Source organism: Moschus berezovskii, chromosome 8, assembly GCF_049115385.1.
Source record: "Moschus berezovskii isolate FMDL1 chromosome 8, NW_MosBer_1.0, whole genome shotgun sequence".
Lineage (NCBI taxonomy): Eukaryota > Metazoa > Chordata > Mammalia > Artiodactyla > Moschidae > Moschus > Moschus berezovskii.
In genome coordinates, this window is record NC_142467.1 from 8,114,033 (window position 1) to 8,136,466 (window position 22,434).

At 41.0% G+C, this 22,434-nt stretch overlaps 1 protein-coding gene across 1 annotated transcript in view; it reads left to right on the forward strand.

Annotated features, from left to right (window-relative positions):
- The first annotated feature begins 1,942 nt into the window (after positions 1-1,942).
- The window catches only part of LOC129558986 (uncharacterized), a 117,256-nt gene continuing 96,764 nt past the window's right edge, over positions 1,943-22,434 (forward strand). Inside the window, exons 1-3 of the mRNA XM_088838422.1 lie at positions 1,943-2,000; positions 2,864-5,197; positions 11,544-11,735. Of these exons, the coding sequence (XP_088694548.1) occupies positions 1,943-2,000; positions 2,864-5,197; positions 11,544-11,735 (2,584 nt within the window). The remainder of the gene's footprint in view (positions 2,001-2,863; positions 5,198-11,543; positions 11,736-22,434) is intronic.

The window sequence follows — 22,434 nt, forward strand, 5'->3', positions numbered from 1 at the left end:
ATTATAAAAACAGCCTTTAGCTAAGTGCTGACCTTGACATGGGTGATGTCATTTAGGCCTCCCTGAGTCGGACACAACTGAGCGACTGAACTGAACTGAACTGAACTGAACAACCCCTTGGACTTCCCAGGTGGCTCAGTGGTAAAGAATCTGCCTGCAATGCAGGAGACCTGGGTTTGATCCTTGGGTCAGGAAGATCCCCTGGAGAAGGAAAAGTAAAGTGTTAGTTGCTCAGTTGTGTCTGATATGTGTGACACCATGGACTATAACCCACAAAGACTGTACCCTGTCCATGGAATTCTCCAGGCAAGAATACGGTAGTGGGTTGCTATGCCCTTCTCCAGGGGGTCTTCCTGCCCCAGGGATCAAACCTGGGTCTCTTGCATTGTTGTCAGATTCTTTGCTATCTGAGCCACCTGGGAAGCCCATGTGGAGAAGGAAATGATACCCCAATCTGTTATTTTTTCCTGGGAAATCCCATGGACAGAGGAGCCTTGCAGGCTACAGTCCATGGGGTCGCAAAAGAATTGGACACAACTTCAGTGACTAAACAACAACTTCTTAAGATGAAGGAATAGTAATGACTTTACCACTCTCATACCCTTAGTACTTAGCAGAGTTCAGTCTCTGAACCCTCCCTTAACCCCCAAAGGAAACTGGATTGGAAAATGCCTGGTTGGATTCAACACAGATTCAACACATTCACTTAAGAACAGAATGTTTAAAAAAAAAGAACAGCAAGTTGCCAGCAAACGCCACCCTCAGCACCCCTCATGCCCCATTCCCAACACTTCCAACCCAAAGGTAGCGCCATCCTGAATTCTGTTACCATAGATTAGTTTTACCCATTGTGATACTATATATATATATATAAATACATTAATGTCAAAAAATAAATAAATAAATAAAAATGATCAAATTAAACAGAATATGTCTTAATAACTTGCACCCTAAATATCTACACATATGAAAAGAATTTATGTTTAAGTGTTCACATACTATATAATAATGCACTAAATAGTTGGGATGGAAATAAACAGGAAAGGAGAATATAATTATGAAAACAAAATGATTCAGAGAAAAACACTGTGGAATGCCAGAAAATGACATTATGCTATCAAGTTCGCAAATGAATTGAGTTAGTTGGTAACTTTACTAAATCCTAAATTCTGAGTGGAAAATAATTTCAAATTTGATACTTTCAAAGGCCAGTGAAAGCTGAAGACCCTCAGCTCCCCAAAATGAGAAGGAAAAGAAGAAAAGCCTATAAAAAATGGAAACTCTTGAATCCCACATTATGTAAGTCCAATTTATTGGCTTTATAAGTACATAAAAAGTGAACTACCTGGTTTATGTATTTTTATCTTTATCACAGGAATAGCCATAAAAATAGGAAGATAAATGCACATATATATTATAAAATGATTTATAAATTTGGTCAATTGTTACTATATATACATTTCTGCATTATCAATTATATGAATTACAAGTGATAAAAATTCAAATAAAAATATTTACATATTCAAACAAAGGCTATAAAAGTCCCTATTCTTAGACTCTGTTGTCAATGCATTCCTATAAAACTGTCTCAAATCTATCTCCTACTTGCAGAAATTGAAGTATAGGCCATTGAAAGCGGCTATAAGCTGTAAAATTATCAAACTGAAAATGGCTGTATACTGTTCTTCGCATGAGGGTGCTATTTTGAGATTAAATTGTAATCTACAATTCTGGAAGGCAGGCTACCAGTCTATAATCTGCTGTAAATGGGCATCAGAGAGCTGCGTCTCCATGGCTTCTCTCATACAACTTCCACGTGACAGCTCTGACTATACTCAGGCCCACTGGAAACTCTATTTGCTATAAGAAAAGTCATTCCCTCAGACTAAAAGAGAGACAAATAGACAAATGGGAATGGTTAGACTCTCCAAGGACCTTCAGTATGCTCGAGAACCTATATGTCAAATCAGAAGTCTGTACACCTCTCCTGAAATTGGAAAGTAATAATTCCTAAATATATGAGTCTTTATTTGATTATGAAACAGCAATTATTTTTTTGCATCCCAAACTTTTGTGCCACCTCTAGCAAAATTTTGGTAGGATATTTTCCTTTCTCTGATTGAAGTGAATTTATTTATTTATTCTTTATATATAAGTATTTAGGTATTTTATTAAAATATAAAAGTATATATAAAATATTATTTAAAATAATTATAAATACTACTTTTCCCATTGTTATCTTAATTAGCTGAATAAAGATATCCTAGTGGACACCTGGTTCAGAGATTTCCATGACATCATTATTTATCTGTTGCTCATTCTTTTCTTTTCCCTTTGAAATACTCTCTTTCAGACATTTAAAATATAAGGTGAAATCTTTGTATTTTGTCTGCTGTTTGTTACACAAGATACAATACTTCATGCTCATGTTTGCAAATCTGTCAAGCAAAATATTCTAATATTATAAAGCAGAGGAGTAAAGCTTACAAGGTGTCAGTTTAGGGGCCAAATACCTGACCATGGAAACTGGCTCTTTATCAAGAAGTCTCTTAAAATTCATTTGCATAAATTTGCTCTGAAATTTTTATTTCACCCATCTTGGAAGTCTCTGCTTCAGAGTAAAACTTAGATTCCTACTTCCTAAAACTACCAAGTGATATTCTGCATTCTAAGATAATTGATTTAAAATGACATATTTATTAGAAATGAATGTTTGTGGAAAATACCTTGACATACTAGGAATGAATGGAAAATGCTACTCAAAATACTTACAAAGGATACACATTGAATTTCATCCTAAAATTTGGAACAGCTGCTTTCTAAATGGACACAGAAAGCTTTTGTTTTTTTGCTTCTTCTTTAGGTGAACCTCAGGCTGCTGACCAAGCATGCCAAAAAAACATAAAAGAGCTTGAAAAGGAAGTCAAAGGAGACACCGCAGGAGCTTTACTTCGTCAGACTGGGGCATTAGGAAAATCTCAGGGAAGTGGAGATGAGCATACATCTGCTCCTACGCGTAGAAAGCAGAAGTCTCCTTTTCTCCCTGAAGATAAGAAACAAGCCCCCTCTGAAAGCAAAATAATTAAGGTAAAGGATGAGCCTCCTTCATCCCTTTCTGATCGATCAGACAATGTCTTACCAGCGGTCACGTTCAATGACTGCGAAGAACCATTGTCAGAAAAAGTTGCACTGCGAGATTTCCCAAACACATCAGAGGCCCTTCATCCATCAAAAGGCAAATCTATAACAGCCGTGAAGTGCGGGGCTGTCCACGTACAAGTAGCAATCAAGAACAGCTGTTCCTGCCGAACAGGAATGCGGCTCCCAGCGAAAAAGGCGTGCTCAAGACGGCTCCCGTGTTACACTGTCAGACACCTTCAGAGAAGCTACACTTGCAGAAGCTGCTCTTCGAAATGCAAGAAACTATCAGTCGAAGAAGGACAACCCGAAGCGTCATCTAAATCTGAAGGGAAAATTGCCAGAACTGAGAGCCCCTCCCTGAAAGTTAGCATCGTAGGAAAAGGAATTAAAGTCAAATACATGAGTAAGAAAGAGAACGTATTAATAAATATAACTTGTCCGCCAAAAAGTGGGAAAATAGCGAAAACCAGAAGCATTGCCTCCGGTCACTCAGCTAAAGAAGGGCCCCAGTCTTCGGCACAGTCCGACACTGGGCGCCCCGAGAAGGGGCAGCTGGAAGGCGAGCGTCCCAGTTCAGGCTGCTCGCTCGCCTCTCCCCGCACTGTGTCTGCTCTCCAGAAGGAGAATTTTGATACAGTTGTGGTTTCTCTGTGCTCAGGTCCTGACAGCGAGAAGAGTAAGCCTGGCACAGTACCCTCAGTCTCAGATGACTGTGCGGTAGAATCTGCCATCTTTCAGCAAAAGAACTGTGTACTTGGTAAGAATACCCCCCAAAAGAAACATGTCTCTGAGGCTGAGACTCTTCTCACAAACATTCTTCCTACTTCACGTGGTACCTTAAAGACCACAAGCTTAAGCGATACCGACTTAAGTAAAATGCCTTTTGAGGACCCTACAGATGTGAACAGAGACAGAAAAATCATCTCGGATAAAGCAGAAAAGATCACATTGGACCCAGATACACAGCCCAGCCCAGAAGAAATAAATTATTTGCCGAGTTCCATTACTGACATCTTTCCAGTTCAAGATGGCAAAGGCTCTGACTTTGGTTCGTCTTCTCTGAGCGTGCAGTTTGTGGGAGAAAAGGCATCCAACATTTACTGCAAAGGCAGCAAAATTCCACCTGCAGATTGCTATGAGAACTCAGATTCTTTATCTTTCCCTTCTATTCAAAATGTTCTGAAGTCTTCCACTTCTTTCAGCCCATCACCCTGGGCCGCCAGACCCTCAGAACCTAAAGAAACCCCTGGGCATCCCTTTTCCTTTAATCACCGTGCTGAAGTTTTGAAAGACTATGGGCAAGGGCTTGTTGATGTGACTGAGAGAGACTTTGAAAACACCACTTTACATAGTGACTCTCACACAAAAGCTCAGCAACTACCGGATGTGAAGGGGACACCGCATCCACCTCTCAGCCTCGCATCCCCCGGCAACCTCTCTGCTGGCAAGCCACTCAACAGTAGTAGCTGCCTCACCACAGAGTGGGGTCAGACAGGGTCTCGGGCAAGTCATCCAGACACAGCAGTCCCCAGCAAAACAAAAGCACCAGTGATGACACTAGTAGCTGATGAGTTAGACCAAAGATTAATTATTCAAGGAGATAAAGAAGACACTGTTTACTCTAATTATCCCATGGGAATGAAAAATCCTGAAGAGCCTGTTGGCTCTCAGGGAAACATTGAAAAAGACAAATTCCACATAATTATGCCTGCAGTAAAGAACGCATGCTACAGAGATTTTGAAGACCTAGCAAAGGAGAATCATGATGAAGTCTGTTTTCAGACGAATTTTCCAGACAGTGCTGAGTTTAGCTGTGCAATGTGTGCTACAGATAACCTGTTCCTTTTTGAGAAATCCCTGCCTGATGATGCAGACCAATATGGCAACCACGATGAACAAAGCTTTGGACTAACCACTTTTAAACAGGAGCCAGCAGGGTGCCAAAGGACTGCATCAACAAAGCCAAGCCCTGAAGATAATAAAAATGACCCAAAAGAAACTTATGATCACCAAGCAGACATCCTGTTCTCCTCTCAGAAGCAGAAAGCTCTGAAAGGTACAGTGGGCTATGTAGAATCTTTAACTTTCATTGTTTTTACTTGTTTGACCTTTGGGAAGTCTTTTTTTATTGCTTGGGATTTTTTCTTTATGGCTGAAGACATATTGAGTATTTTAGAGTTAGATGAATATGGGCAAGCATATATCAGCTTGCTTTTTTCCATTATCACCTACCCCACCCATAAATAGTGCATAGCAAAATTACCAAGACTGCAGTTTAATATAAAGTTTAAAAAAATCGATTTCTCTTTAAAAGGTTGATGTATTGCCAAATCAATTTTGTGGGAAACGTTAGCCTTTTGCCACTCTTAAATAATCTGCCATTTCTTCCTTCTTGCAAGCTAAGCATGTTCAGTAGAATTGGAAGAAAATGTTTGTGATAAAATGTGTTTTTAAACGTTGCCATGTCATTGCAGAAACACAGCATACATGTTTCAGGAGGCCATGTGGAATACTAATTAAAACAAAGGACAGAAAACAGAAACAGTCGTGGCTAATCCTCATTGAGCCATCCTAGGGACTTCTGACCCCAAGCAGACCTCTGACCTTCCTTGTGGATTGGTTGGCCATTTTCAAACCACTGATAGAACCCAGAAGCTCTCATGGAGAGGGCTAAGATAGAAGCTCTTTCCTAAGTACATAATACTGCCTGTCTGCTTTTAATCTTGGATCTTCATCATATCATTGGAGCATTTCATAGAAGGCCCTTGTTTTTCTTCAATAAGCCCAAATATTTTATACTTAAGGTTACCATTATTCTACAATGTTATTAAATGCATCTTGAAAAAGTAAGGATCGAACCCAGGTCTCCCACATTGCAGATGGATTCTTTACCAACTGAGCCATAAGGGAAGCCCACGAAAAAGTAAAAACTTCCTTCCAAACTGTCAGTAACATTCCTAATGCGGCCACAGATGATATCTGGAAGGACGAAACTTAGTCAAGAAGCTGCCTTTTCTTTGTTGCTATTCTAGCCCTAAGTTTTTAATAGAATAAAATTTAGAAGTAGAAATAAAACACAAAGGCACAGAAGTGTCAGCGTGAAATGTGAAATTTACTTCTCAGAGAATTAAATGCCCTAAAACAACACATAGAGTCATCTGCTTAATACAAACCCACTAAGGTAAAGATCCATCAGTCACAGCGATGGCTGCCCAGTTGCCAGCCCACCCCTAGACACCAGAATCAATGGCATTAACCTGTGCATTTGTTTCAGTCCACAATTATTTCTGTCTGCAGGTAGCTGGTCTGCAATAATAGTACTGGTGTCTCCCAGAGCACGTGTGTGCTCACCTGGATGAGTATTCCTCCCAGGCTGGCTCCTCCTCCACAGACACACTCCTCCCTGAACTGCCTTTCCCAGAACGGCCTGTTTCCTTAAGAAAATCAATAATTCAAGTCAGAATCCTCCCAGAGCTGATCCTTTGCTTCCACAGACTTTGAACTCCTCCCACCTGGTGCACCGTTCCAGCTACCAGCTCCTTGTGTCACTGTGATTCATTAAGAGGCTGTTCCTACAACCCTCTCCTTCCTCTCTTTACTTCTCTTCCCGCAGATCACGCTGTTCCAGCCTCACTGACTTTCTTGAGCTGCTGGAATCTGCCAGGAAAGTGCCCACACCAGTCCTTCGCTTGGGTGGCTCCAGCCCACATTGGTCCTGCTCAGTCCAACCCCCACTACCTGGACACCCCTTCCTCCAAATGTGCACACGGCTCACACTCATTCTTCAAATCTTTGCTCACCTGGTACCTGCTCTCTGAGACCCCTCGAGCCACTCAATTCAAGACTGCAAGCTGAGCCCTGTCCACTCCAGCCTGGGCATACTGTATTCCTTTCCCGTGTCCTAGTTTCACACACAGCAGCTTCCCTTGCGAATGTGTTGTGCATTTTATTACTTTATTTCTTCTGATTTCTCTCACTAGAATGCAGTCATGAGGGCATGGATTCTTTTTTTCTATTTTGATCTTTGTTGTATCCAGAGCACCTGAACAGTGCCTGCCTGAAAAGTAGGTATTCAGTGAATGTTTGTTGAATGAAAGGGTGAATTCAGGAAAGTTACTCTTTGTGGAAAACTCTGTTCACATACAAAAACAAACAAACAAACAGGAAAAGAGTTCAGAAGGGAAAATGCTTATATGAGTTGTTTGAATCTGTAAGTCTTTAGATGGATTTGACTCTCCTAGAGCTATGAGGTTTTTATACTTGATTCAATACCATTGTTATTATGCTATTGCTACTTTAGGCCAGGATTTTGTCAATTTTTTCAGAGTATAGATGGCCTTGAAGAGTGGGGACATCTTTGTACTATTTCTCCAGAAAGTTTTACTTTTAATATAGGCATGAATGTATGCCTTTATTTGCAGAGGGGTCCTCCAGCTTCTCAACATCTATCCATGTACCTCAAATCAAGAATCCCTGACGAGGGTGCTGACTATATTTATGGAGTTCCTTCCACTATGTGCTTGCTTAGGAATTAACTAGATTAGAGGTCGCAGCCCCTAGAGGGGCCGGGCAGGTGGTATAAATGAGTAAAGCAGGCCGTGTCAGAAATGCGGGTGGACCAGAGGGATTGCTGTCCTGAAGGAATGAGAATCAGGCCCTGAGTGGCCAGGCCTTCTAGTTTTTCAAGAGAGCTGGAGATCTGGGATTTTTTAATCTCTATGAATCTCTAGATTATGTGACATTTAAGACACAGTAGAGGCTGAGCAATCTACCATCTCTGAACTAGATTAACTCAGGGCAGTAGGGATGGGCGCGCTACAAGAGTTACAAAGCCAGTACTGTAAGGGAAAGCACACCAGTCCGAACCTCTTAAGACTAAAATTCTGGGTTCCGGTCTGTACATTCTTAGGTAAAGAGGTTGCTCAGGGCCTCCTTTCTTCAGCTACAAATTGCCTGACATATATCTTTAAGACCTCTGCCAAAGAACCAGGAATTCTGTATCGTAAAGCATTTTAATGAGGGAACCCAATCTAGGCGACTCTGAGAGAATGACAGGTAATGAGAAGGAGTAAATGATATTTTGCCTTGTGGAGAAATATTTGTAATTAAACAGTCCTTTCTGTGTAATATGATACAAAACTTACAGGTAACATGTGAGGTCGTTTATTTCCCCGTGCCCCTAAGGAAGGAGTGATTCTGAAAGCCTGCGCCCAGGCAGAAGGTGTCGAGGACTGTAGCAGGGATGAAGTCTGTGGTCCTAATATCTACACCAAGTACTAGGGGTCCAAAGATGCATAAAACAGTCATTCCTTCTCTGGTAACAGAATTGTAGCTCTTGGCCTACTTTCCAAGAAGCTGACTTCTGACGACACTGGGGAATGTCCACACTCACAGCTACTTTGGTGCCTCTCGGTGTGTGAGCAGGGCCAGGGGCCAGGGGCGAGCTGCGAGGCCCAACTTTCTGCCAACAGGGCTCCACCCAGAGCTGCATTTCCCTCTCCTTGGCCTGAACTCCCTTCCCAGGCCCCCTCTGGTTGTCACGGTGCTAGCTCTCTACTTTCGCAGTCACGTTTCATAAACCAGCGCGCTTGTTGACGGACTAACATGTTGTCCCTAACAAAGGGACGGTATGTGTTTTGAGTCCTTCAAGATCCTTCAGGGTCCTCATCCCCATCTGGTTCCTAGATAGGTTCAATAAACCATCTATCAGGTAGTCATGGAATGAGGGAGAGGCTTGTATGTGAGCGGAGGTTACTGAGACAGAGGTTAAATTCACCAGGTGAAAACCTATCAGCTTGAAGTATTCCAGGATTATGCGTATTCAAGTAGTAAGCAGGTCATAAATTTGACACTGAGAAGGGTTCAAGCTCAGACTGAATGATTCCTTGGTAGACATCTTGCAGAATTGTTTTAAGCATAGAGTGTGTGGTTGGACAAAATTACCTTCTATGTGTTTGCAAACCTGCAGTTCTACAAATACCAAATAACAATGGGAGATGCTTTACTGTCAGCAAGCATCACGGTGGCTCCCAAATCACACTTCAGAACACACTGGAGGGCACAGATGTCTCCTCGCTTGAATAGTTAAGATTCTAAAGGAAAGTTTATCTCTCCATGTCACAGTCACAGTCCCCTTACACATACTTTCCTAGATTCATAGGACTTCTTTTTTTTTTCCCCCAGCAATTTCAGAAAAGAATTTCTTTAAATGTATAACAGTCGACATGAGAAAAACCTCCTTTTCATGGATGCCTTCAGAGTCAGCCTGACCTCCCAATCTCAACAAACTGTGGGACTAGAGTGAGCATTGAAGGAAATGTCGAGAGGGCAGCTCTGTAGCATTTTTAAGTTTCACCACTCTGTAAAGCTCCAGAGGGCAAGAGTCATCTTGTTCATAGCTGTAGTCCTAGTAACTAGAATGGCAGAAATTAGTTTAGAAAGGAACAGTAAATATTATAGAATGAATGCCATATTTTGGTCAACTTCTTAAGCCCTAGGGAAGAGGTAGAACTCAACAGGAAAATTATGGAAAATAAGAGGAATTGAATAATAACTCTTCTCTCCTCCCATGTCTTTGGCTCTGCCAAGCGAAGTGAAAATTGTTATGTAAATCAATGAGTTCAGTTCAGTTCAGTCGCTCAGTCGTGTCCGACTCTTAGCGACCCCATGAACCACAGCACGCCAGGCCTCCCTGTCCATCACCAACTCCCAGAGTTCACTCAAACTCATGTCCATTGAGTCGGTGATGCCATCCAGCCACCTCATTCTCTGTCGTCCCCGTCTCCTCCTACCCCTAATTGCTCCCAGCATCAGAGTCTTTTCCAGTGAGTCAACTCGTCGCATGAGGTGGCCAAAGTATTGGAGTTTCAGCTTTAGCATAAGTCCTTCCAATGAACACCCAGGATTGATCTCCTCTAGAATGGACTGGTTGGATCTCCTTGCAGTCCAAGGGACTCTCAAGAGTCTTCTCCAGCACCACAGTTCAAAACCATCAATTCTTCGGCGATCAGCTTTCTTCACAGTCCAACTCTCACATCCATACATGACCATGGGAAAAACCATAGCCTTGACTAGATGGACCTTGGTTGGCAAAGTAATGTCCCTGCTCTTTAATATGCTATCTAGGCTGGTCATAACTTTCCTTCCAAGGAGTAAGCGTCTTTTAATTTCATGGCTGCAATCAGCATCCGCAGTGATTTTGGAACCCAAAAAATAAAGTCTGACACGGTTCCCACTGTTTCCCCATCTATTTCCCAAGAAGTGATGGGACCAGATGCCATGATCTTCATTTTCTGAATGTTGAGCTTTAAGCCAACCTTTTCACTCTCCTCTTTCACTTTCATCAAGAGGCCTTTGAGTTCCTCTTCACTTTCTGCAATCAATGAGTAGTAACTATATATAAACATAAAGAAGATAATGTATTCATGGATATGCCACATTTATTATTCAAATAGTTCTGAGAACAAACTTTGATACTAACAAATTAGATTTTAAATTAAAAAAGACTAAATTCTAAAAACTCATTTGCTGCTGGGAATAAAGTTTAAAATTTGGTTCCTTTTGCATAGTATCAAAAAGTGAACAAAAAATCCTAACCAATTCCAGCCTTTCAAATCGCTTTCAATGTATTATCTATTCTGCTATATGAGTTTTGTTTTTCACTTTGACGATTATTTTCATAAAGTTTGCTTGTATTGCAGTTAGTTTAACTGTAATTTTCTTACTTCTAATTAACATATGGTCTCATAGCTTGTGCTGACAGAAAGCAGCAGTTTGGAAGTAAATAAAATATTTCAAGTTGTTATTTATTCAAATATAAAAATATCAAAGCCTTCATGTAATTTGGCTTTTATCCTTCTCATTTTGAACCAACATGTACAGCAAGAAAAGTATGAAATCTGTGTCCTTCTGAACTGAACTGAGAGTTCAATAGTAAACTTGTTTTCAAAGACTGTACCTGAACTAATTCAGATAATAATACCTTGTACAGTAATTTCAGTAGACATAAGTAACAATGATTTACACTGTGCTCCTCTGAAACATCTAATAAACTAACACAAACTAATACGATGAATCAGGCATGCTGCTGGTGCCCAAGGAATATCTATTGAGTTGAATCCTACTGAGGAAATGCAGGATGATTCCCACGCGTTTTCAACATGAATCTCTCTTCAGTCTATAAAGCTCTTTTTTCTCCTTCTTAGGCCCCTATTTCTTCCTCCTCCTCTTCCTCTCTCGCTCTCTCTTTTTTAATAATGCAAGTTGAGAAAGTGAATCAGGAAGGAATTTGAATGAAATCATTCTAGCTCTGGTCTTCAGGGGTTCTGTTTCAAAGGCTGGAACATTTGAAATTCTATTGTGAAGTGCTGTCTAACTCTCAAACTTAATGTGGTTTAATCTAGATGGGAATTTGGAAATCAGCAGCCTTCGAAAGTTATCCCAGGAACTGGCTCCGAAAGGTAAAAGGGCCAGCGATGGCTCCCAGGAGGAAGCAGTGGAGCAGTGGGCCAGGAGGAGACAGCAGTTCCGAGACGGCAAAAGGTCCAGCTCTGCAGGAGGAAGTTCGTTTGCCAGTAACATCACCGAAGGTTCCGGTGAGTAGACCAATGCCTTCTTCTCCAGAACCAGAACAAAGGCCACTGCTTGCTGAAGCTTAACCCTGTCCTCTCCTTATTTTCAGAATTTAAACCATGTTGTTTGACCACAGCAATGTGGTCACTATATGCTTTTATAGAAAAGATGTTGTTAGAAAAATCAGCTCTTTGTGACCCACTAAGGAATCCCAACTTGGTAAATTACCTCCTTGAAGACACAATTGCCTACTAAGACTACCGTTCTCTTCAGAAACTGAAATAACTCACTATAGGGTTCTTTACTATAGTTTTGCAATGGATCCTATTTCTAAGAATTTGAGTTGGCTTACAAAAATACCTATAGTGCAAAAAGGTAAGAGTAATCTGTTTTATTATAAGAAACCATTTTCTTCTTGTTTTAACATTTCTGAAATGAGGAAGTAGACGTGTACTTTAATGAGAGAGTGCTGTTTCTCTCGCTGTTGAAAAGATGCTGTTAAATCAGTTTTATACTTCTGTCAAGGAGAAGACCTTCCTCAGCCTGTATGTGTTCTTTTGGCGGGCTTAAGAAGTAAACTGACATGAGACAAATTAACAGGAGAAAATCACACTTAATTTCATAGGAGTGGGAGCCGCACACCCATGAGAGAGTCAGAGACTACACGTACACGAAAGATTCGAAGACAGAGATGCATCTCCCACTGGCCCTCTGTCTTACATACAGTAATATATTTGTTTTAATGCTATTCTCGCAGATCACCCTACCCTCTCCTTGCCTCTCTGTGTCCCAAAGACTGTGCTTTATGTCTGTGTCTCCTCTGCTGCCCTGAACACAGGATCGTCGGTACTTTCTAGATTCCGCATGCCTGTGTGAACATACGGTGCGTCTCTCTTTCTGACTTACTTCACTCTGTACGAGAGGCGGTAGGTGCATAACACAGGGAACCCAAACTGGTGCTCTGTGACACCCTGGAAGGATGGGGCGGGAAGGGAGGTGGAAGGGGGCTTCAGGAGGCTGGGGACACGTGCATGCCTATGACCGATTTACGCTGATGTGTGGCAGAGGCCCTCACAATATTGTAAAGTAATTATCCTCCAATTAAAATAAATACTTTTAAAAAAGCCAGAAATGTAAAATGAGGTATATATATCACTCTGAGATAAAAAAATGGAATAGGTTTTTGGTGGTTTCAAAGACAAGAGGGTTGTTCATGGGATAAGAATGGAGGTTTGGTATAGATGTTTGCACTGCCATGAAAAAGGGGCCACTTAGATAAGACTGATCTCTGGCAATAACTCCTTCTCTGGGAAAAATCCCCAGTTTAAGTTTTTATAGGCAGTTATGGGAGGGTCAGTGTTCTCTTGAGCTCAGAGAGTTCCCTTGCCTTTAGCTGAAACAAATCAGTGCGCCAAAGTGCACTCTTGGGGAGGACTCTTCTGAATCCTTTTATCTCAGTCCCACAACCTACGGCAAACTGAGGATGCAAAGTAAGTCATCAGTGAGGACATCTAACTTCCCCTTCAGGGAAATAAGGATTAAAACACGGAGGGGGGGTATTAATATACACCACAATTAGTAGGTCAACTGCAATTTTTAAAATGCACAAAGTTGTGGCTGTGAGTTCCAGTGTTATTTGGGGAACTTACTGAGGACTGTAGCCCAGAAGACTGAAGAGATGGGAATACCAGACCACCTTACCTGCCTCCTGAGAAACCTGCATGCAGGTCAAGAAGCAACAGTTAGAATCAGACATGGAGCAGTGGACTGGTTCCAAATTGGGAAACGGGTACATCAAGGCTGTATATTGTTACCCTGCTTAGTTAGCTTGAATACATCATGAGACATGACAGACTGGATGAAGTACAAGCTGGAATCAAGATTGACAGGAGAAATATCAATAACCTCAGATATGCAGATGACACCACCCTTATGGCAGGAAGTGAAGAATAACTAAAGAGCCTCTTGATGAAAGTAAAAGATGAGAGTGAAAAAGTTGGCTTAAAGCTCAACATTCAGAAAACTAAGATCATGGCATCGGGTCCCATCACTTCATGGCCAGTAGATGGGGAAACAATGGAAATAGTGACAGACTATTTTCTTGGGCTCCAAAATCACTGTGGATGGTGATTGCAGCCATGAAATGAAAAGATGCTTGCTCCTTGGAAGGAAAGTTATGACCAACCTAGGGAGCATATTAAAAAGCAGAGACACTACTTTGCCGACAAAGGTCTATCTAGTCAAGGGTATGGTTTTTCCAGTAGTCATGTATGGATGTGAGAGTTGGACTGTAAAGAAAGCTGAGCGCCAAATAATTGATGCTTTTGAACTGTGGTGTTGGAGAAGACTCTTGAGAGTCCCTTGGACTGCAAGGAGATCCAACCAATCCATCCTAAAGGAAATCAGTCCTGAATATTCATTGGAAGGTCTGATGCTGAAGCTGAATCTCCAATAGTTTGGCTACCTGATGGGAAGAGCTGACTCATTTGAAAAGACCCTGATGCTAGGAAAGATTTAAGGCAGGAGAAGGGACGACAGGGGATGAGATGGTTGGATGTCATCACCAACTCAATGGACATGAGTTTGAGTAAACTCCAGGAGATGGTGATGGACAGGAAGGCCTGGCATGCTGCAGTCCATAGGGTTGCAAAGAGTCAGACATGACTAAGTGTGAGGATTTTGGAATCTAGTTGGTGGGTCAGAAGTACACGTAACCTGGACTTGTGACTGGCAGCTAAAGTGGGGGTGGGGTGGGGGAGGGACTCTTGTAAGATTGGACCCTTAAATCTGTACCCAATTCAAAATCGAGTTGAATTGTAGTATATACCCATGCAGTTTCTGAAGAACTGCTCCCAACACACACAAAAGAGCTGTGATATTAAGCCCAGGAACCCAAAAGAGTTGTGATACAGAGAATGGTGTCCCTATGAGAGAGACAGTAGAGACTGTGTGAATGTCCTGGGTTATGTCCTAAAGACAAGCTGTTGGAATGACCGAGGTACGGTTCAGAAAGACAGTGGTCCACCTTATCCAGAGTGACTTAGAGTCTGGCACAGGTTAGAGATTGAATGTAACTGTAAATGTGGGGCAAATTTTTAAGTAGTTTATTTAAACACAATTTAAATTAACTGTGGTTATCCCACCACAGTGCTCTCACATTCATGTCAACAGTGAAGAATGCAGTGTAAATATTCTATTTTGTCCTGATAGTTTTTGTTCTTGTCTCTTGATCATGTCTAATCCCTCCAGTTGCTTCTTCCCATGTGGCAATAAGGACTCAACAGCTCGAATAGTTTTTTTACTTGAAATTTTACTGCTATTAATTCCAGATTCACAGGCAGTTATAAGAAAGAATTGAGAGAGCCCAGTTTCCCCCAATGATATTTTTTTTGTTTTTTATTGAAATGTCATTGATTTCCTATATTATGTTGGTTTCAGGTGTACTAAATAATTACTTGATATTTAATACATTATGAAAGGATCACCATAAGTCAAGTAACCATTTGTCTCCATATAAAGTCATTGCAGTATTATGACCATATTCCCTATACTGTATATTACATCCCTCTGACTTACTTATAACTAAAGCTTTGTACTTCTTATTTCGCATGACTTACTTCTTAAATTTTTATTTGCACATACACTACTGTATAGGGTTGTTTCATCATCACTCTACTGTTCATGGACTCTTAAAATACCTCCCTGGGGAATACTTTTCTTTTATTGAACTTTCAATAAAATATTTCTGCTGCATAATGTTCATTTTATTCCACTCCTACTTCCCCTTGTCAGTCTTTGGGTTGATATAGTCTAGAAGCTGATTTAGGTTTTTAAAACTCAATACTTTTCATAATCAACACTTAATGTATTCATTAATGTTTATCACTGCTTTTTACACCAATGACTTCCAACGGGATTTGTTTTCTTTTTCTTCTTACTATAGTTATTCTCTAATAGTTTTTTAAGAGAGTCTCTTTAGGAGGTAAACTGAGTCTTTATAAATCTGAAAATGTATTCACTTCCTTCTTAATTCTGAATGACAGTTTAACATAGTTTGGTAGACAATTCTAGGTTCATATTGTTTTAGAAACTAGTTCACCATCTTCCAGTAACTAGTGGTGTTGATGAGCAGTCTGAATCCAATATCATTCTCGCAACTTATGTCATTAGTCCAACTTTTGTCTATTTTACCTCTTAGGGTTTTCTCTTCATCCTCGGTATTCTAAAACGTCCTAGTACATATGTCAGTATGGCATATATTTCCATGTTTGGTATCCAGTAAGCTATCACATGCTGATGACTCACACCTTTCTTCAAATCTCATCAATTCTCAGATACAAGTTCTCTCCTCTCTATTTTCTCCTGCTGTGACCCCTTTTATAGAGTCATTTAAACTTTTAGCTATATCCTCCAGATGTCTTAACTGACCTTTCATACTTTGCATCTCTTCATTAATTTCTATTACATTCTGAGAGAATTCCTTAACCCTATCTTTCATCTTAGTAAGTCACACTGCATCCAAATCATTCTTTCTCTTTAGCCTTTTTTTTTTAATGTTTCTTATTTCAGCAACATTTTTACTTCAGCAACATTCAGCATTTAAAAATGTTTTTTATTTCTTAAGTTCAAAGGATATGTAGATGGTTCTTTTTCGTTGATCTATTTTTTTTTTAATTTTACATCTGAGAACATTAAATGTATTATATAAAGTTTTAATCTAGTTGCTTTGTCAACTATATCCTCAGTACTCATTTCATATTTGCCAAGTTTGTTATCTATATTTCATAGTGTTGGCTTTTCCCAAGTGCTTTGTGATTTTTTGATTGGGTGCTTATTTTTTGGTTCAAATTTCCTACTCACCTAAACACCTCTAACTGAGCCCCCGGGCAGGTATGAAGGCTCCACTATGGTTTTTGCTGTACTCTCTGTGAGAAAGCTGCAAGTTACAATAAAGACATAACCCTGCACAGAATATTCTATAAGCCATCTGGGTGTCTTCTGTCCTCAGTCTTTAACTTTTTAAACATTCATTTTTTTTTCTTAGCTAAAGGCAGGTATAATCACTGCTGCTACTTGAGTCATGGTGGAGTTTCTAAGTGAGGGATGTGCAGACATCAAGCTGCGGACTGGTTCTGGCATGGCGCTCCAATTCGTCACCCTGCTGACTGCACTTGGGGCCTCTCCAGCTCTTCACTCTTGGTCATGCTTCCACCATTCTGCATCAAAACTTCCGCACAGACAAGTCAGAGAAAGACAAGTACTGTATGATATGATTTATATGTGGAATCTAAAAAAGCCATACTCATAAAAAGAGTAAAATGGTGATTACATGGGATGATAGGACAGATGTTGTTAAGGGAACAACATGCAAAGGGCACTAAATAAATCTTAGGGGTGAAATGCACCTCTAAGTATAAGTATAGTGAATGTAGACAATAATATTGTATTATAGTCATCAAACTTACTAGAAGACTAAAACTTAATTATTCCAACCACTAAAAAGAAAGAATGTTACTATGATAGAGGTCATATTGTCAATACAATGGCAATCGTATTATAATGTATAAATGCATCAAATGAACATGTGCACTCCTGAAATTTACTCAGTGTTATACGTCAAATGGGCTTTACTGGTAGCTCAGGTGGTAAAGAATCAGCCTGCAATGCAGGAGACTCTGGTTTGATTCCTGGGTTGGGAAGATCCCTCAGAGAAGGGATAGGCTACCCAATCCAGTATTTTGGGGCTTCCCTGGTGCCTCAGATGGTAAAGAATCCACCTGCAATGAGGGGGACTTGGATTTGATCCCTGGGTTGGGAAGATCCCCGGGAGGAGGGCATGGCAACCGACTCCAGTATTCTTGCCTGGAGAATCCCCATGGACAGGGAAGACTGGCATGCTGCAGTCCATTGGGTCACAAAGAGTCGGACACACCGAGCAACTGAACAACAACAGCACACACATATACCCTCTCTATTTCCTTCCTATTTTTCTTCTGGACTTTGAAATACCTCTCTCCTTTATGAGACAGAAGAATTTACCTGCAATCCCTGCTTGTACTTGTGTATAATTGAACTTACCACAGTGTTCATAAAATAAAAGACCTTGTAGGAATTAGGACCCATCCGAAACCAGGTTTTCTAGCATTCCTATTGAAGTGGGCTACTGGGCCTATGCTTCCTCCACTACCTTGAATCCACGTCTGCAGATAGCTTCCATTTGTCCCTTGAGCTTCTTTTTCGACCCTTCTCCACCTTACTATCTGCCCCAGGACTCTCACCCCCAGGCTTCCTATGGGTTTGGCCACTAGGGAAGATCCACAGAAGCCTGGAGGGAGTGTTGTTCGTTGTTCAACTGCTAAGTTGTGTCTAACTCTGAGATCCCAGGGACTGCAGCAAGTCAGGCTTCCCTGTCCTTCACCATCTCCTGGAGTTTGCTCAGGAGCACGTCCGTTGTATTGATGATGCCATCCAACCACTCATTCCTCTCTTACCCCTTTTCTCCTCCTGCCCTCAATTCTGAAGCTGAAACTCCAATTCTTTGGCCACCTGATGCGAAGAGCTGACTCACTGGGAAAGACCCTGATGCTGGGAAAGATGAGGGGTGCTAAGGAGACTGAGATTCTGGTACTGTTGCCTCAGATCTCTCCCTGTGGTGTACCAGAGGCTGTTTGTGTCCCTAAAGTCACAATCCTGTAAAATCATCCTTTCCACACTGCCTTCCTTGGCTCTGGGGTCTGATAACTCTCTTCAGATTACTCACTGAATGTGTCCCCAACCTTAAGACATACCAGTGCTCTATCCTCATATTGTGAGGATAATATGAGCTGAAACTCCAATGCTTTGGCCACCTGATGTGAAGAACTAACTCATTGGAAAAGACCCTGATGCTGGGAAAGATTGAAGGCAGAAGGAGAAGGGGATAACATGGGATGAGACAGTTGAATGGCATCACTCACTCAATGGACATGAGTTTGGGCAAACTCCAGGAGATAATGAAGAACAGGGAAGCCTGGCATGCTGCAGTCCATGGGTCGCAAAGAGTCGGACACGAACGAGTAACGGAACTGAACTGAACTGAATCCTCATGTTATAGTAATGATCAAAGATCACTTACATTACAAACAGATAAGACACAGCTCTGCCTTGCGTACAGAGATAAGCGAGGACACCCCTCAACAGAGGTCTGGTAGTGCTTCAGAGCGAGGAAAGACAAAGTCTTATTTTATTGACAATGAGAAACTTGATTTAAGGCAGGTGTGTCAGTGTGCGAGCTTGATTAAAACTGGGTAAGGAGAAGGCAATGGCAAGCCACTCCAGTACTCTTGCCTGGAAAATCCCATGGATGGAGGAGCCTGGTAGGCTGCAGTCCGTGGGGTCGCTAAGGGTCGGACACGACTGAGCGACTTCACTTTCACTTTTCACTTTCACACATTGGAGAAGGAAATGGCAACCCACTCCAGTGTTCTTGCCTGGAGAATCCCAGGGACGGGAGAGCCTGGTGGGCTTCCGTCTGTGGGGTCACACAGAGTCGGACACAACTGCAGTGACTTAGCAACAGCAGCAGCAAGGATCATGATTTAAAAGATCAGGACGTAGGGAAATGGCAAGGTGAGGATTTTGAGAATTTCAAAGAGACTAAGGAAATGAACTATCTGTTGATGCATTTTGTTGAAGAGTTGATGGTGGGGAGAGAAGTACCTGTAATGAACAATAAATATATTTGCCCAGTCAAGGGTCTTCTAGACTATAAAATGTGTTGATAATGTGAAACAAAGTGTGTAATTTAGACAATAACATGTGTGGAAGTAAGTGGTTTTGGTTTTCAGTTTCCAAGCTGTAAAAGAGGGTGGAGGTTTTGTTCTCAATATACTCAAATCTTCCCTAGCCTTGGGATAAGGAAATAGACAAAATTTCACTAAGGTGAATTACTCCAAACTGGATTTCCTAGATAGCACTATTCTTAAACTGCCATTCACGTTTTTCTTGGCCTTTTATTTGATTAACTTGCAGTCATTGAAAATTTTCTTTCTTTCCACCTGAGAAAATTTGTTTCTCAAGATAGAAAGAAAATCTTTTGTGGAAAGACAGAAAATCCAAGTCTATGCCCCAACCACTAATGCCAAAGAAGCTGCAGTTGAATAGTTCTATGAAGACCTACAAGACCTTCTAGAACCAACACCCAAAAAAGATGTCCTTTTCATTATAGGGGACTGGGATGCAAAAGTAGGAAATCAAGAGATACCTGGAGTAACAGGCAAATTTGGCCTTGGAGTACAAAACGAAGCAGGGAAAAGGCTAACAGAGCTTTGCCAAGAGAACGTACTGGTCATAGCAAACACCCTCTTCCAACAACACAAGAGAAGACTCTACACATGGACATCACCAGATGGTCAACACCGAAATCAGATTGATTATATTCTTTGCAGCCAAAGATGGAGAAGCTCTATACAGATAGCAAAAACAAGACCAGGAGCTGACTGTGGCTCATATCATGAATTCCTCATTGCCAAATTCAGACTTAAATTGAAGAAAGTAGGGAAAACCACTAGAGCATTCAGGGATGACCTAAATCAAATCCCTTACAATTATACAGTAGAAGTGACAAATAGATTCAAAGGATTAAATATGAGAGACAGAGTGCCTGTAGAACTATAGATGGAGGTTTGTAACATCATACAGGAGGCAGTGATCAAGGCTATTCCCAAGAAAAAGAAATGCAAAAAGGCAAAATAGTTGTCTGAGGAGGACTTAAAAATAGCTGAGAAAAAAAAGAGAAACAAAAGGCAAAGGAGAAAAGGAAAGATATACTCATCTGAATGCAGAGTTCTAAAGAATAGCAAGGAAAGATAAGAAAGTCTTCCTCAGTGATCAATGCAAAGAAACAGAGGAAAACAACTGAATGGGAAAGACTAGAGATCTCTTCAAGAAAATTAGAGATTCCAAGGGAACATTTCATGCGAAGATGGACACAATAAAGGACAGAAATGGTATGGACCAAAGAGAAGCAGAAGATATTAAGAAGAGGTGGCAAGAATACACAGAAGAACTGTACAAAAAAGATCTTCACAACCCAGATAATCACAATGGTGTGATCACTCACCTAGAACCAGACATCCTGGAATGCGAAGTCAAGTGAGCATTAGGAAGCATCACTATGAACAAAGCTAGTGGAGGTGACAGAAATCCAGTTGAGTATTTCAAATCCTAAAAGATGATGCTGTGACAGTGCTGCACTCAATATGACAGCAAATTTGAAAAACTCAGCAATGGCCACAAGACTGGAAAAAGTCAGGTTTCATTCCAATCCCAAAGAAAGGCAATGCCAAAGAATGCTCAAACTACCACACAATTGCACTCATCTCACACGCTAGCAAAGTAGTGCTCAAAATTCTCCAAGCCAGCCTTCAACAGTATGTGTACCATGAACTTCCAGATGTTCAACCTGTATTTAGAAAAGACAGACGAACCAGAGATCAAATTGCCAATATCTGTTGGATCATAGAAAAAGCGAGAGAATTTCAGAAAAACATCTACTTCTGCTTTATTGACTATGCCAAAACCTTTGACTGTGAATCACAACAAACTTAAAGAGATAGGAATACTAGAATACCTTACTTGCCTCTTGATAAAATCTATATGCAGATCAAGAAGCAACAGTTAAAACCAGACATAGAACAACAGACTGGTTCCAATATGGGAAAGGAGTACATCAAGGCTATATATTTTCACCCTGCTTATTTAACTTATATTCAGAGTACATCATGCAAAATGCCAGGCTGAATGAAAGGCAAACTTAAATCAAGACTGCCAGGAGAAATATCAATACCCGCAGATACACAGATGACACCACCCTGATGGCAGAAAGTGAAGAGGAACTAAAGAGCCTCTTGATGAAAGTGAAAGAGGAGAGTGAGAAAGTTGGCTTAAAGTTCAACATTCAGAAAACTAAGATCATGGCATCTGGTCCCATCACTTCATGGCAAATAGATGGGGAAACAATGGAAAAAGTGAGAGACTTTATTTTCTCGGGCTCCAAAATCACTGCAGATGGTGACTGCAGCCATGAAATAGAATACACTTACTCCTTGGAAGAAAAGCTATGACCAAGCTAGACAGCATATTAAAAAGCAGAGACGTTACTTTACCAACAAAGGTTCATCTAGTCAAAGCTATGGTTTTTCCAGTGGTCATGTATGGATGTGAGAGTTGGACTATAAAGAAAGCTGAGTGGCGAAGAATTGATGCTTTTGAACTGTGGTGTTGGAGAAGACTCTTGAGAAGCCCTTGGACTGCAAGGAGATCCAACCAGTCCATCCTAAAGGAGATCAGTCCTAAATATTCACTGGAAGGACTGATGCTGAAGCTGAAATTCTAATACTTTGGCCACCTGGTGCGAAGAACTGACTCATTGGAAAAGACCCTGATGCTGGGAAAGATTGAAGGCAGGAGGAGAAGGGGACGACAGAGGATGAGATGTTTGGATGGCATCACCAACTCAATGGACATGAGTTTGAGCAAGCTCTGGGAGTTGGTGATGGACAGGGAGGCCTGGCATGCTGCAGTCCATGGGGTCGCAAAGAGTCGGACATGACTGAGAAACTGAACTGGACTGAAGAAAATAAATCTTGTTTTATTCACGTAAATTAGATACAATTGCTGTTGGTCCTATTCTTCCTGGTCCCCCAAAGAATATCTCACACAAAAGCAATATAGTTGGTACTC